The sequence below is a fragment of the Eptesicus fuscus genome, chromosome 4 (genome assembly GCF_027574615.1).
Source record: "Eptesicus fuscus isolate TK198812 chromosome 4, DD_ASM_mEF_20220401, whole genome shotgun sequence".
In the NCBI taxonomy this organism is placed as follows: Eukaryota; Metazoa; Chordata; class Mammalia; order Chiroptera; family Vespertilionidae; genus Eptesicus; species Eptesicus fuscus.
In genome coordinates, this window is record NC_072476.1 from 88,220,327 (window position 1) to 88,235,241 (window position 14,915).

Sequence of the window (14,915 nt, forward strand, 5' to 3'; positions counted from 1 at the left end):
TAGAGCTCATAGAATCATAAATAGAAACAGTGTAGTGCTCTTTTTGAAATATTTACATTTAGGTGAACATCAGAATGAAGAAGCTTGATTTTAAGACTTGGAAACACTGATGATCCCAGCTTATCACTGCTAATGTTCTCAGCTCTCTGGGACCCTGAGGGAGTGATTGCCAAGTGCCCTGATAGTGAAGAGTAACAATTTGCCTTCCTTCCCAAGTTGAAAATGCTCTGCGTGCCTCTCTGCCCTTAGGCCATAGGCAATACTGATGACAGGTTCAAGACAGGAAACTAAGCTGATTGTAAGTCAAAACTACACATAGCGGTAGAACTGACATGACATTCTTGTTTTGTAGTATGATCTAAAAACTGAAACAGCACCGCTTGTGGTGGTGGTTTCTACCACGGGCACTGGAGACCCACCTGACACAGCACGCAAATTCGTGAAGAAAATACAGGACAAGACGCTGCCAGGTGATTGCTTTGCTCACCTGCGGTATGGGTTATTAGGTATGTACTATATTTTCTGCTCTGGCTGTGCTGTCTTTACTGGCTTTAATTCTAGTATCTGAATGTATCTTCCTATCCAAATGTTATAGTCTATCTTAGACTCATAAATGGACCCTATTTTTGTTGGGAAAGTACATGGACATGATTAAAAAACTGAGAAATTTAAGCTGTTACTTTGAAATTTGCAACCAAGTCTGAACATGTTAGCCCATTTTCTTACCAGGAAACATAGAAGCAATTCTTAGTTTATCCAACAGAAATGTAGCCAGTGATTGTTTACATTGTAGATGTACCTTGTATGCTCAAGGTTAGGGGTCAGTAAACCCTGTAACGGCCCACATGGGTATTTTAGGCTTTGCATGCAGGCCATGTGGTCTCTGTAACAGCTACTCAGCTCTGCTGTGGGAGCTTGAAAGCTGCCATTACAGTATGTGAACAAATATATTTGACTGGGTGCCAGTGAAACTATATTTACAAAAAAAAAAAAAAATGGTGTGTTTTGCCCACAGGCTATAGTTTGCAGACCCTGCACCAAATCAGAAAAGTCTGTAAATATTGTATGTTTTTTAAACCTAATCCTTGTTTTAAGATTTCCATATTTTTACACCCAATTGATGGAAAAAAGAATGTGAAAAAATTTTTCTGTTAACAGTGGCCAAAAAATATTTGTTGTTTCAGTGTGTCTGGTACTTTTACATTATAAAATAAAAGAAAATTATTTCATACTTAGTATTACTCAAAGAAAAAATAAGAAAATGTGAAGTTATACATTATTTCTTCTCCATCAAAAAGGGAATGAATGGAATGGTTTGAAATGTTTGTATATATCTTCTTTAATTCTAAAGCTTATTGTGCACTGATAACCTATTTGGGCTCTTTAGGTCTGGGTGATTCAGAATACACGTACTTCTGTAATGGGGGGAAGGTGATTGACAAGCGGCTTCAGGAGCTTGGTGCCCGGCATTTCTATGACACTGGACATGCGGATGACTGTGTGGGGTAAGAGCAATGCACTCCTGTCATTTCCAGGAACCCTGTTTATACATGATGAAAGGTAGCGAATTTAAGTGCCTCATCCTTCTAAGTATCTGCTAATGGGTGAAATTACAAAAGGTGTCCCAGTACAGTTACCTTTATCTAAAATGTGTAGGAATTTGTAAAAATCAGCAATTTGTTTAGGAATTTTAATATCCTGTATGTGTGCCTTTCTCTGGCTGCACACAGGAGAGTAACTCAGCAAGGGCCCTCTTACATGGAGGGCGACCAGCAGGCCATGCATCACTAATAGGGAACGCAGATCCAGGCCTTCACAGCAGGCTACGTTCTTGTCACTCTCTCCCTTACATCTTAATGCCCACAGAAATACAATTTTTATTTTCATTACTTTTATTTACTCTTGCTTTTACAACTCAGTATTCCACCCTATTTCCATCCTTTAAATCCTCTTAAAGTGTATTCAAAGATCTGATAGATGTTGATTGTCCTACAACTCATTCTGTCATTTAACCTTTAACTATTTTAGCCAGGTAATAGGACACACACTTAATTTTTTTCTATCAGGTGCATACATTAAATTAATTCTCACTAGATTTATGTTTATGAATATTGTCAGGTTCAGCCAATGTCTTGCTTTTTTGCATATTACAACCTTGTATGAGTGTGTTAGATACACTTTTATTCCATTTAAGTCCCCCTTCATGTCCATCACTGCCTGCAGCTGTGGTGCTCTGCCTGCAGCTGTGGTGCTGTGGGTCTTCTCCATGTCCCCAGTGCACATGTTCTGGATGGTGACAAAGCTCTACCACATTTTCTTGCATGTTTTCTTTTAGTTTTGTCCCTTTATACGTATTGGGCTTTCTTCCAGAATTTTGTTGACATTAAATGTTTATTGTCTTGTGTGAGCTGTTTAATTCCTAACTCCTTATATAGTTCCTTAGGCCTTTTATTGAGTCCATATTTTACTTCTTTTCAAACGCTTTTGGTTTCTCTGTTCATTTATTGGATCAGGCATTAAAAATTTTAAATCTAGTAGAGAAACCAAGATGGCGGCATAGGTAAACACCTAAATTGCTGCCTCGTACAACAATTTTAAAACTACAACTATAAGACAAAACGGACATCATCCAGAACCACAGGAAGGCTGGCTGAGTGGAAATTCTACAACTAGAAGGAAAGAGAAAAGCACACTGATACTCACAGGAGCTGCGGAAGGCAGAGGTACGAAGGCGCGCGCGTGCGCGGGAAGGGCTGGCAACTGAGTACGCGGCTGGCTTTCTCAAGTGGGAGGGAAACAAAAGCTCCCAACTGCTCTGAACTCCAGTTCTGGGCGAGACTCTGGGGACCCAGACTCATAAGGGGAGAAACTGGACTGTCTGGCAGTGGGCGAAACTCGAGGGCGGCTTTCTCTCAGAGGTGCTTGCAGCGATTACCGCTGGACACTGAGACCCAGGGGCCTCTTAGGGCAGGGCTGACAGGAAGCCATTGCTGTTTGCTCCACTTTGAGACTCCACCCCATCCAAGCTGAGCGCAGAGGCTTTTGCATATGAATGGCCTGGTCCTTTGAAATCTAAACTTACCTAACAAACTGCAGCTGAGTCAGAGAGACCCAGAACATCCTAAAGAAGGCCCAAGGCCCCGCAGCAGCTTGCATTGCTTCACAGCTGGGCCTCATCTGGGCAACTCCAAACCCCAAACAAAGAAGAGGGATCTGCAGATCTCTCCATAGCTCCTGCTGGGTGACCTCAGGCAGAGGCTAAATTAGCACCTCCTTGGAGATCCAAGAGCCAGTGTACCTAGGGGTCAAAGTGGGACCATCCAGATTACAACTCCTCAGATCCATAAGGGACACACAGGGGGCAGACTCAGTGAGCAACAAAGCCCCACTGAAGCAAGTCTTGTCTCATAAGGGTGTCTCCAGCACAGAAATTCTCCCATCGTAGATACAGCTGATCCTCACAGCCAATTGGCCTGGAGGTCAATTCCTCCCAGTGATACCAACAAAATCAAGGCTTAACTACAACAAGACTGTGCACACAGCCCACAAAGGGGTGCACCAAGAGTATCCACCTCAGGTAACTGGGGAGGCCGACCCACTGGGCCATATAGGACACCTAGCACACAGAGCTACCCTACCAACTCAGGGAAGCAGCAAAAATGCAGAGACAAAGAAACAGGTCATAAATGAAAGAAATGGAGGAAAGCAAATGACTGGATATAGAGTGCAAAACCACGGTTATAAGGTTTTTCAAGAATTTTCCAGAAAAGGCCCATAAATTTAGCGAGACCCTCAAGGATATGAAAAAGGACCAACTAGAAATTAAGCATACACTGACTGAAATAAAAAATAATATACAGAGATCCAACAGCAGACTAGAGGATCGCAAGAATCAAGTCAAAGATTTGAAATACAAAGAAGCAAAAATCACCCAACCAGAAAAGCAAAATGAAAAAAGAATCCAAAAATATGAAGATAGTGTAAAGAGCCTCTGGGACAACTTCAAGTGAACCAACATCCGAATTATGGGGGTGCCAGAAGAAGAGAGAGAGCAAGATACTGAAAACCTATTTGAAGAAATAATGACTGAAAACTTCCCCCACCTGGTGAAAGAAATAGACTTACAAGTCCAGGAAGTGCACAGAACCCCAAACAAAAGGAATCCAAAGAGGACCACACCAAGACACATCATAATTAAAATGCCAAGAGCAAAAGACAAAGAGAGAATATTAAAAGCAGCAAGAGAAAAACAGTTACCTACAAGGGAGCACCTATACGATTGTCAGCTGACTTCTCAACAAAAACTATGTAGGCCAGACGGGAGTGGCAAGAAATACTCAAAGTGATGAATAGCAAGAACTTACAACCAAGATTACTCTACCCAGCAAAGCTATTATTCAGAATTGAAGGTCAGATAAAGAGCTTCACAGATAAGAAAAAGCTAAAGGAGTTCATCAACGCCAAACCAGTATTATATGAAATGCTAAAAGGTATTCTTTAAGAAGAGGAAGAAGAAAAAAAGGTAAAGATAAAAATTATGAACAAATACATATCAACAAGTGAATCTAAAAATCAAGTGAATAAAAAATCTAATGAACAGATAAAACTGGTGAATATAATAGAATCAGGGGTATAGAAAGGGAGTGGACTGATAATTCTCAGGGGGAAAAGGGTGTAGGGGGTGTGGGAAGAGACTGGACAAAAATCGTACACCTATGGATGAGGACGGTGGGGAGGGAGGGTTAGGGCAGAGGTTGGGGTGGGAACCGGGTGGAGGGCAGCTATGGGGGGAAAAAAGAGGAACAATTGTAATAATCTGAACAATAAAGATTTATTTTAAAAAAATTTTTTAATCTATATTTCTGTTGCATGTCTTAAATTTTCAACCTAACTACCTTACTTGAATTTTCCCTTTTCTAAAATTAAAATATTTTCAAGAAAACACCTGTTTTAATGTACCGCCATATTGAAGGAGTTAAGAACGCAGATTGGAGTCCAAATACCTGGTTTAAATCCTTGATCCCTCACTTACTGACTGAAACCTTTGTCAGATCACTTAAGCTTTTTGTGCTTCTGTTTCTCCTTTGTGAAATCAATAATGATGGTATATATTGTGTAAGGTTCTTTTGGGATCAAAAGAATTAATACAGGTTGTCCTCTTGGAATAGTGCCTGCCATGTAGTAAGCACTGGTGAACATTCGCTGTCTCTCTGATTATTGTCTTCATATTTCTGAGTTGTGAGATTTTTTTTTTCCAATGTAACTGTCATTATGGAACCCATTATTTTATGTATTTGCTTTTCCAAAGGCTCATGAGGGTTAAATGTACTATATAACTAAATTTTGAGCTATGTACTGTGTGAGCACCTAATGAATACAATGAAATTAGCAGGAGTCATAATAATACAGAGTCTAAAATGTGCCTTTTCTTAATAGTCATTGTGTTATGAATTTCATTAGTGTTATGAATTGGAATTTAATTGGTACTACCTTTTTTTGAGTTGTGATTAAAGATGACAATAATGTTATTTCCAAGGTCCTGACACAGTCGTTCTTATCTGTTCACTCATAACTTCTCTGTTCAAGGAATGTGGGGAATGTTATTGTGGATTAATCACACTTTGTTAGGAGTAGGTAGACCAACACATTTCAGATGTACTTGTGACCAGTTCAGCTTCCCTGAAGGAGGATTGCTTTTTCCTTCGGTGTTCTGCCTCCCTGCAAATTTTACCAGAAAAATCGTTCAGAACTGATAGAGGATTTGAACAATTACTTAGTCAAAAGAGTTAGCATTTGTTTGTGTAATTTCTTAGCAATATTTTAATATGTAGGAAAAGAGATTAGTAAATTGACTAGACAAAGAAAGATACTGCATTCAATTGATAAAATTATCATTTGTATATAAGAGTAAACCTGTGTTTTGGTTAAGTTCTGTTAGCCACATCAGAATTTAGCATGCTGGTTTAAAATTAAAACTTTTTTAAAATAAAGATTACCAACTCTATTTAAGGAAATTTGTTAAAAGGAATAACATTCTATTACTACTACTAAAATATCTTCATTTCTGTTCTTTAACTTTTATACATGCTCATATTTTTTTACAGCTCAGTGCTAATGAACTGAGAATAATGTTCTGCTTTTTAACTTAGTCATCCATCATTAATTCTTGTATCCTGAATAGTCTTCCTAGTGTTTTTCACAGTTGCCTAGGATTCTGTGGAATGGACAGACACTGCCATTACCCATTCTTATGTATTTATTATTTTTATCTTTTATTGATTTCAGAGAGAAAACGGGAGAGAGAGAGGGAGAGAAACATCAATGTGAGAGAACCATTGGTTACCTCCTGCACGCACCCCAATTGGGGATCAAACCCAAAACCTGGGTATGTGCTCTGACCTAGAATTGAACCTGCCACCCTTTTGGTGTACGGGAAGACATTCCAACCAACTGAGCCACACCTGGTAGGGCAATTCTTATGTATTTAAATGGAGAACTCAGGTATTTGTTTCTTTTTCCCTTTTTTTACAACAATCCAGTTTAGAACTTGTCGTTGAGCCGTGGATTGATGGGCTCTGGGCTGCCCTCACAAAGCATTTTGTGTCAAGTAAAGGAATAGAAGAGATGAGTGTGACTCTCAAAACAGCATCAACTGCCTCCCAGAGGATGGACCCTGTGAAACCAGAATTAATACACATCGAATCACAAGTTGAACTTCTCAGATTAGATGACTCAGGAAGAAAGGATTCTGAGGTTTTGGAACAAAATGCAGTGAACAGAGATCAATCAAGTGCTTTGATAGCAGAGCTTGAGTCCTCACTTACCCATTCAATACCCCCACTTTCCCAGGCCTCTCTGAATATTCCTGCTTTACCACCGGAATATTTACAGGTGCATTTGCATGAGTCTCCTGGCCAGGTAAGCAGCCTTGCTTCATTCTATGTATTATCTTACCGTAGATGTGGGTTGGTTTTTTTGTTTTCTTTTCTTTTCGTTTGTTTAATTACATTACAACAGAACTCAACAATCTATGGCCTGCTGGCCATATCTAACCCACCACCTCTCTCATGGTTTGTAAATAGAGTTTTATTGGGACACAGCCCATCCATTCACAAGCTCACAGCCACGCCCATCCATTCACAAGCCCCTGTGGCTGCTTCTGCACTGCAGTGAGTATTTACCTCAGAGGTCTGCCCCCATGCACTGTAGAAGCAGTTGTATTATTACATTACTTCTGTATTTGAAGAAGTAAATGGTTAAGAGCTCAGTTTCTCCAATATTTTGGAGAATTAACTTATTGGTTTCTTATTTTAGATGTGAGTCAGAGAAGGGAAAATTGTTGTGGGCAGTCAGGATATTATCTCAGCAGCTAATCTTAAAGGAATCCTTTAGAGTAAAATCTTTTTCCATTGTGGATTTTGGTATCCTGGATGCTCCATTTTAGGGATTATTATTTTTCTTGATAATATCTTATAAACCTGTTTTTATTTATAGTAAGTCTTTTTATTTGCCTAGACTATTTTTTCTATCGACTAAATGACTTCAAAGTAGTCTGTAAATTTTTGCACTCATGTGGAACAATAGCTAACTTCTCCCCACTGCTGCCAGTATATGGTTTCCTGAAATTTCCTACAGTGTGCTTACAGTAAATTTTCAGTGCAGCCAGTTTGTTAATGCAGAGCCAAGTCTGCTTTCTTAAGATGCCTGATTGGAGTTCCACAGAGGCTTTCTTACTTAAACCACACCCTCAAAGCTGCAAGCGTGATTTGTAGTTCTTTATTTTCTTTTTAATGAAGAAATACTTAGACATCTGAGAAACAAGTTAAGTACAACTTTCTAATACATTAGAGCTATTTGCAAACATCTGATGTAATATGCACTTTTTAACATCGTATTTAGGGAGGTAATTATTGATTTCAAAGAGGAAAGGAGAGGAAGAGACAGAAATATCAATGATGAGAGAGAATCATTGATTGGCTGCCTCCTGCATGCCCCCCACTGGGGATCAGGCCCGCAACCCAGGCATGTGCCTTTGACCAAAAGTGAACCTGAGACCTTTCAGTCTGCAGGCCGACATTCTGTCCACTGAGCCAAACTAGCTAGGACAGCATCATCTATATATATAAAAGCCTAAGCGATCGGCCGACCGGCCAGTAGGTATGACGCGCACTGACCACCAGGTGGCAGGCGCTCAACGCAGGAGCGGAAACCACAGGCATGGAAACATGGAACAGACTGATGAATCTCAAAGGGAAAGGGGGAGGGGGAGGGCGGGAAGAGATTAACCAAAGATCTTATATGCATACTAGAGGCCCGGTGCACTGATTCATGCACTGGTGGGGTCCCCGCAGCTGGCCTGCGGGGATCAGGCCAAAACTGGCTCTCTGACATCCCCCAAAGGGTCCTGGATTACGAGAGGGTACAGGCCAGGCTGAGGGACCCCACCGGTGCATGAATCCATGCATGGCCTCTAGTATTTTTATAGTGTCTTTCTAAAGCAGTCAGATAAACAAGTGTGTTTTTACATAAATAACTATGAGTTACGGTTTTTTATTGATACTGTATTATTTTTGTGAATTGTTTAATTAAGTGAAGTAATTATAATAAAGTACATTTTAGTCAGGTTTGGGAACTAAGGAAAGAGGGTTTGGCTCTGCATTAAAAGATTGGCTGCACTGGAAATTTAACCTGAACATGTAGGAAATTTCAGGGACCAAGTGACTAGTAAATATATGCCTTGACTGGTGGGTGCAGAGTATACTGACATGGTATAGAGGCCCCATCTCCACTCTACAAGGATGGAGATGTGACTGTGGCAGCGTGAGCCCTGATTAACCTGACAAGTCGCTTCAGTAGGAGGAGGGTCTGCTAAGAGAGTTCCTTTTATGGTAGGTGTCATGAAATAGGCGAGAGTTGTTCATCAAGAATGTGGTTTAAAGATTTTTAACACATTAAGCGCCAAGCCTGTTTTGTCTTCCTTTCCATTTAGCCCGCCATATCTGATTTCACCAATATGCTGGCAGCACCAGTGACTGACCGGGAAAGTATAGTGTCAGTCATCGGTGACTGAAATGGCGCTTAACATGTTAAATCTCAACTATTTAAGGAAAACTTGTGTAACTCTGCTTAAAGAACACACTTAGAGGGAAAGCGATTGTTAAAATTTCTCTTAAGGCATCCTTTTGGGACCATCACCTAGGACAGTGGTCAGCAAACTCATTAGTCAACAGAGCCAAATATCAACAGTACAACGATTGAAATTTCTTTTGAGAGCCAAATTTTTTAAACTTAAACTTCTTCTAACGCCACTTCTTCAAAATTTTGAGGTAATTCCATACTATTTTCCACCGTGGCAGCACTAATCTACATTCCCACCAACAGTGTGCAAGGGTTCCCTTTTCTCCACATCCTTACCAACACTTATTTGTTGATTTATTGATGGTAGCCATTCTGTTAGGTATGAGGTGATATCTCATTGTAATTTTAATTTGCATTTTTCTGATGATTAGTGACATTGAGCATCTTTTCATATGTCTATTGGCCATCTGTATGTCCTCTTTGGAGAAGTGTCAATTAAGGTCCTTTGCCCAATTTTTATTAGATTATTTGTTGTTGTTGTTTTTTAATTAGAACTTGGAAACGTCAAGTTGGAAAAGGTGTGGAGATGGTACAGAATTGGATTTCTTTACAGTTTCCCAGGAAATGTGCTGTCTAATACAAGAACCACTAGCATGTGTGGCCACTTAAATTTAAATTCTTGAAAATTTAATAAAATTAAGAATCCAGTTTCTTAATCACACTAGCCATATTTCCAGTGTTCAGTGGGCACATGGGACTAGTGGCTCCTATATTGGCTAGTAGGGAACATTCCTGTTATCGAGAAAGCTCTGTTAAACATCACTGCCCACAACTGAGGGTTCTTGTGACCATCCAGACAGACATCTTTCAGTCTTAAACATCTGTCATTTCCTTCAGAATCACCTCCCTAAAATATGCATGCATGCCGTTTCCTTCTGCATAGCTTATTAGGAAGACTATTAGACATTTACAGGAGGATGCTAGTATCCATATCTCAGAAATTCTAAAGTCTGACAGACAAGGCGTTTCAAGTGTAGGTGAGCTTCTCTTCTGAAAGATGGAGAAGCATCTGTGCGTAGTCACTTACCTCAGAAAAGAATACTTAAATAGCCCGGATATTTTATAAGGTCCTATAGATCTCACCTAGTCACACAGTGAAACAATGGTAATTATTATTGAAAATTGCATTTAATAATATTTTATCACATTTCTTTCTCAAGGAGGAAAACCAAGAATCTGTGACTTCAGTGGATCCAGTTTTTCAAGTTCCAGTTTCCAAGGCAGTTCAGCTGACTACAAATGATGCCATAAAAACCACTCTTCTAGTAGAATTGGACATTTCAGTAAGTTGCAGAATTTACTTCTCAGCACAGTTACGTTGTCGGGAAGTGCAGAGAGACTTTTGTGTCATTATAGTCTGTACACTCAGGAAGAGTGAGAGTCTGACGGGACACCTGCCTTTTATCCTTAACCCATCATACTTCTCCCCACTCACACCTGTTTTCTGCTCACTCTGGAAGGCCTAAAGTGAGCAGCGCTTCTGGAGGGGAATCAGATTGAGAATAGTATTGCTGCCTTACACATTAAGCCAAGAAAGAATAATGGAATCCCAACAGTATTTTCCATATGAGAAGAGCCCTGGAAGAAAGCGGATTACCTGAGATCAGCCAGCTAGCTGGAAATAGAGTTCAGACAGCACAGTCATAGAACAGTTCATTTTTCAGTACTGATTCTCATTCCTTTGACAATCTGAAGGGAAAAAAAATCACTGGCCCCCTTTCCAGAGAAATTATTATATAAATATTTTCTGCAGTTTCAGGAAGCAGTATGTACTCTATCTCTGAACTCCATCCACAAGCTCCTCTTCAATGATCCCCCATTCCATTATTCGAGTTAGGAAACTGACGGATAATCCTGCAACCTCAATGCCTGAGTACTTCTTCCAGGTCTTATAACTCAAACCTCTGTTTTGATGAAGGTCCTGAGAAATGCAGTGGGTTGCGATTTCAGAAAAACTAGGGTGCATCCAGACTTACGTAAATTTAATTGAGTTTCCTAATAGTAAGAAAGAAATACAACAGGCATCAAGTTTTTGCTTATGTATTTGTTTTGAAAGTTCTTAATATCCCATGTTGTTAAATATTCTGTACACATCAAATAAAATGTTTTCATGTGTACAGAATATTTAACAACTTGGAATGTTAGGAGTATTCTGCTGTCCTACACTTTTGTCCTCATAAAGAGGCAAAGTGTTGGCCAATTGGTGGTTCCAGTCTGTCTCCCTCGCAGGCTAAGGGTGTGAGCCTGTGTGGTCAGAGACCCCCTGCAGGACCCTGGCCTGTGTAATAGGCGGTGGGAAGTGGCTCCTCTCCAACCCATGTGTGTTCACAGCCAGATAGTATAACATTGTCAACTAGTGAAAGAAAGAATAGTGTTCTCTCCCACTCTATTTCTCCCCAAAGGAAAAGAGTAACAAAAGGAAATTGAAAACTAATACAGACGGCCTGGAGTAGTTTTTTTTGTTCATAATGTGTGCCTGTGTATATATGTGTGTGTATGTTTTCATAGGAGGGTTTTTTTACATGGATTACTAACATACTACTTACTGAGGTCCCTTACTCTTTAGAAAATGAGGAAGGTCTTCATTTTTAGTCTGTAAATACTCAATGATATAAAGCAAAATATTGGATAAATGTGGAATTTCATTTTTAAAATAACTCCTAAAAAGTATGTTCATTCAGTTTATTGGTCTTGTGAGCTTTTTTACAATTAGAATCATTTTTTTTCTAATTTATGTATTGAAATGGTCATTATAGTAAAAAACTATGATTTGTTGCCCATAACTGAAATCTTTAATTAATTTGGGATTTTTTTTTGGTTCTTCTCTAGGAAACAGATTTTTCCTACCAGCCTGGGGATGCCTTCAATTTGATCTGTCCCAACAGTGACTCTGAGGTGCAAAGCCTACTCCAAAGATTGCAGCTCACAGACCAAAGGGATCACCATGTCCTCTTGAAAATTAAGGCTGACACCAAGAAGAAAGGTATGTCTCTTTCTTAAGGGCCAACAAATCAGAGGTGGCAAATGCGAGTGCACCTCCCCCCAGGCTCCCATTCAGCACCAGAGGGTCAGCCACATGCCAGGCACTGGCTGGTGTTACGGGATTCTTGACCTTCACGTCAGTTACAGAGTCAGATGATGATGGATTTTATGCTTATTGGACACTTACCGACGTTAAAGGGGAATGTAACTAGTCTTAGAGAAGCAGGTCGGTTAGTTGGGCTAATTTGTTGGTTTGCTTTTTGCAATAAACATTATTTTGGGGACCCTTTCCCCCTCCCCATGTGGGAGTCCATTCTGTGGGACTCTTCCCCCTCCCTACGTGGGAGTCTGTACTTGTTCTTTAATAAATTTCCACCTTTGCTATAAAAAATAAATAAACAATTTGTTTTTAAGTTCACATATTAAAATTTCATGCAAGAAAAACTTCATTATGTGAACTTTTTAAAAAAGTTGTTTTCCTATTATGTTTATCATGGCATGTTATTTAATATAAATAATTGCTTTTATTCTTAAAGGAAGTTTTTTTGTTGTTGTTATTTCTTAGTCTTGAACTTGAGCTCAGTCAACTCTACCATTCTTTTTGAGAATCATACACGTTGTTAATAGACTACTGCCACATTTAGCTTTTTGTTCCTTGATTTGGGGTAATTTTCTTTTTTATTTGGCATACCTAGATTTGGTCGTGATAGCTATTGAATTTGTAATTTTATTTTTTTGTAAGGTACGTTTTTCTGCTGTATTTATTTTGGAAAAATTTTTTGACTAAATGTCACAAATCCTACTGTAATTTGATAACACTATAATGTAAGGTATTACTGTTACTTATGTTTTTAGGAATGCAAAACATTTTACTTTTTATTTTCTGTGTCATGAACGCCTTCCTGTCTCCCTGAAAAGGAGCAGCCTTGCCCCAGCATATACCCGAGAGATGTTCTCTCCAGTTCATTCTTACCTGGTGCCTCGAAATACGAGCAGTTCCTAAAAAGGTACTTTTCTTTCTTCTTTGGGGAACTATTTACAAATATGCTTAGCTCTGTGTTGGATATATTAAATAGACCTGGTAGCTGCCCTTTGAAGGCTTAGAAAATAGGATCTTCACAGCATGCTTTCAAAATTATTTCCCAAAGGTGTGTAGAATCTTTACAGTTGTCATAGGCAAATGTTTTTTATTGCGCTTACATTTAAATTTTATGTTTTCTATTGAAACGAGATTTCTTATATAGGGTTTTTTGTTAGTCTTTTTCTGGACACTAACTTGATGTAGCACATTAGTGATGAAAGTGACCCTAGATGATGACCTTGTGTTATCCAACTTCACATTGACACCTTGTCTCTCTAAAGAGGGCAAGAAACTTAGGAGAGTGTAGGCTTCCCCCACCCCCCTCCACTTGTCACCTGATTAATGTTGTTAAGCTTCCTTTTATGTAAAACTATGGACATATTTATTGTTACTAGTAAGTCAGAATTCTTCAGGAAGTATTGAAAGGTTTTGGTAGGCTACACTGATATTTAGATGATTTGGAGATAGAACTATCCACTAGATGTCAGTGTTCAGCCCAGAGCTATATTTTTAAAAAATGTTGTAACTGGTTTCCTCTAACCATTTCTCCCAAATGATGTTAAGGAGTAAAACTTTACAACCTGTGCTTTGCCAAACTCGTATGACCAATAAGCATAAACAGTGCTGTTATTAGGGTAACGATGCAGTTTTTATTGTTTTATTAATGTGTTTATTGCATTTGTCGCCTTTGGGAAGCAAGCTACTCGAGAAAGGTTTAATCCTAGACATGATATGAGCAAATTTAGAATTCACTGTGCTGAAAGCTTTAGAATTTCATAAAGTATGTAAACCTTTATATATATTTTTTACTACAAAAGTAATATGCTCATTGTAAACATTCAAGATACAAAAATAGCTAGCTCAAGAAGCAAAGTCCCTTATAATCAAATCCTCAGGGTTAATGCTTGAATTTTGTTTTGCTAAAAAAAAGGTCCTATAGTATATGTAACATTCTGTAACATGCGTTTTTTTATTTAAAAAGAAGTCAGGAGTTTGTATACCACAACATGGAAATATTATTAGAGATAAAATAACATATGACATGGATGCACCATAATTAAATTACTGACTTAATCATGGGCAGTGGTTCTTTCCAGTTTTTCACTATTAAAAAACACACACACAAAAAAAAAACAGGTGGTCCTAGATGGTTTGGCTCAGCGTATAAAGCATCAGCCTGCAGAATGAAGGGTCCCAGATTGGATTCCGGTAAAGGCACGTGCCCCGGTTGCGGGCTCTATCCCCAGTAGTGGGTGTGCAGGAGGCAGCCAATCAATGATTCTCTGTCATCATTGATGTTTGTATCTCTCTCTCCCTCTCCCTTCCTCTCTGAAATCAATAAAAATATATCTTTTTTAAAAACCCAGGTAAACATTCTTTCACTATATTTATCTTTGCCACCTGTTTGAAATATTATTTTACACAAAATTTTTGGAGTAGAATTGCTACTTTAAAAATACTTGCATTTTAAATGTTAGTAATGTCTGTCAGCTTATTTTCTACAAACAGTGCAGTACATCCTATTTTAGTACATCCTATTTTATAAAGTTAAGTTTCTGTCATTCTAAAGTGAAAAATAACTTAAAGAATTTACAATTGCCATTGTTTTACTGTAATTTAGGATTTTTATTGATTTGAGAAATTGATGCAAAGTGTTATTGGTAAATGTTATTACCTTAACCATAGATTCCTCCAGAGTCTTGGATGTTTATTT

At 38.8% G+C, this 14,915-nt stretch overlaps 1 protein-coding gene across 2 annotated transcripts in view; it reads left to right on the plus strand.

Moving 5' to 3' along the window:
• The window catches only part of MTRR (5-methyltetrahydrofolate-homocysteine methyltransferase reductase), a 30,643-nt gene that overhangs the window by 4,169 nt on the left and 11,559 nt on the right, over window positions 1–14,915 (plus strand). For both annotated transcript variants that reach the window (XM_028139426.2, XM_054715256.1), the window contains exons 3-8: window positions 353–506; window positions 1,388–1,505; window positions 6,540–6,918; window positions 10,299–10,421; window positions 11,968–12,121; window positions 13,039–13,127. In XM_028139426.2, coding sequence (XP_027995227.2) covers window positions 353–506; window positions 1,388–1,505; window positions 6,540–6,918; window positions 10,299–10,421; window positions 11,968–12,121; window positions 13,039–13,127 — 1,017 coding nt within the window. The remainder of the gene's footprint in view (window positions 1–352; window positions 507–1,387; window positions 1,506–6,539; window positions 6,919–10,298; window positions 10,422–11,967; window positions 12,122–13,038; window positions 13,128–14,915) is intronic.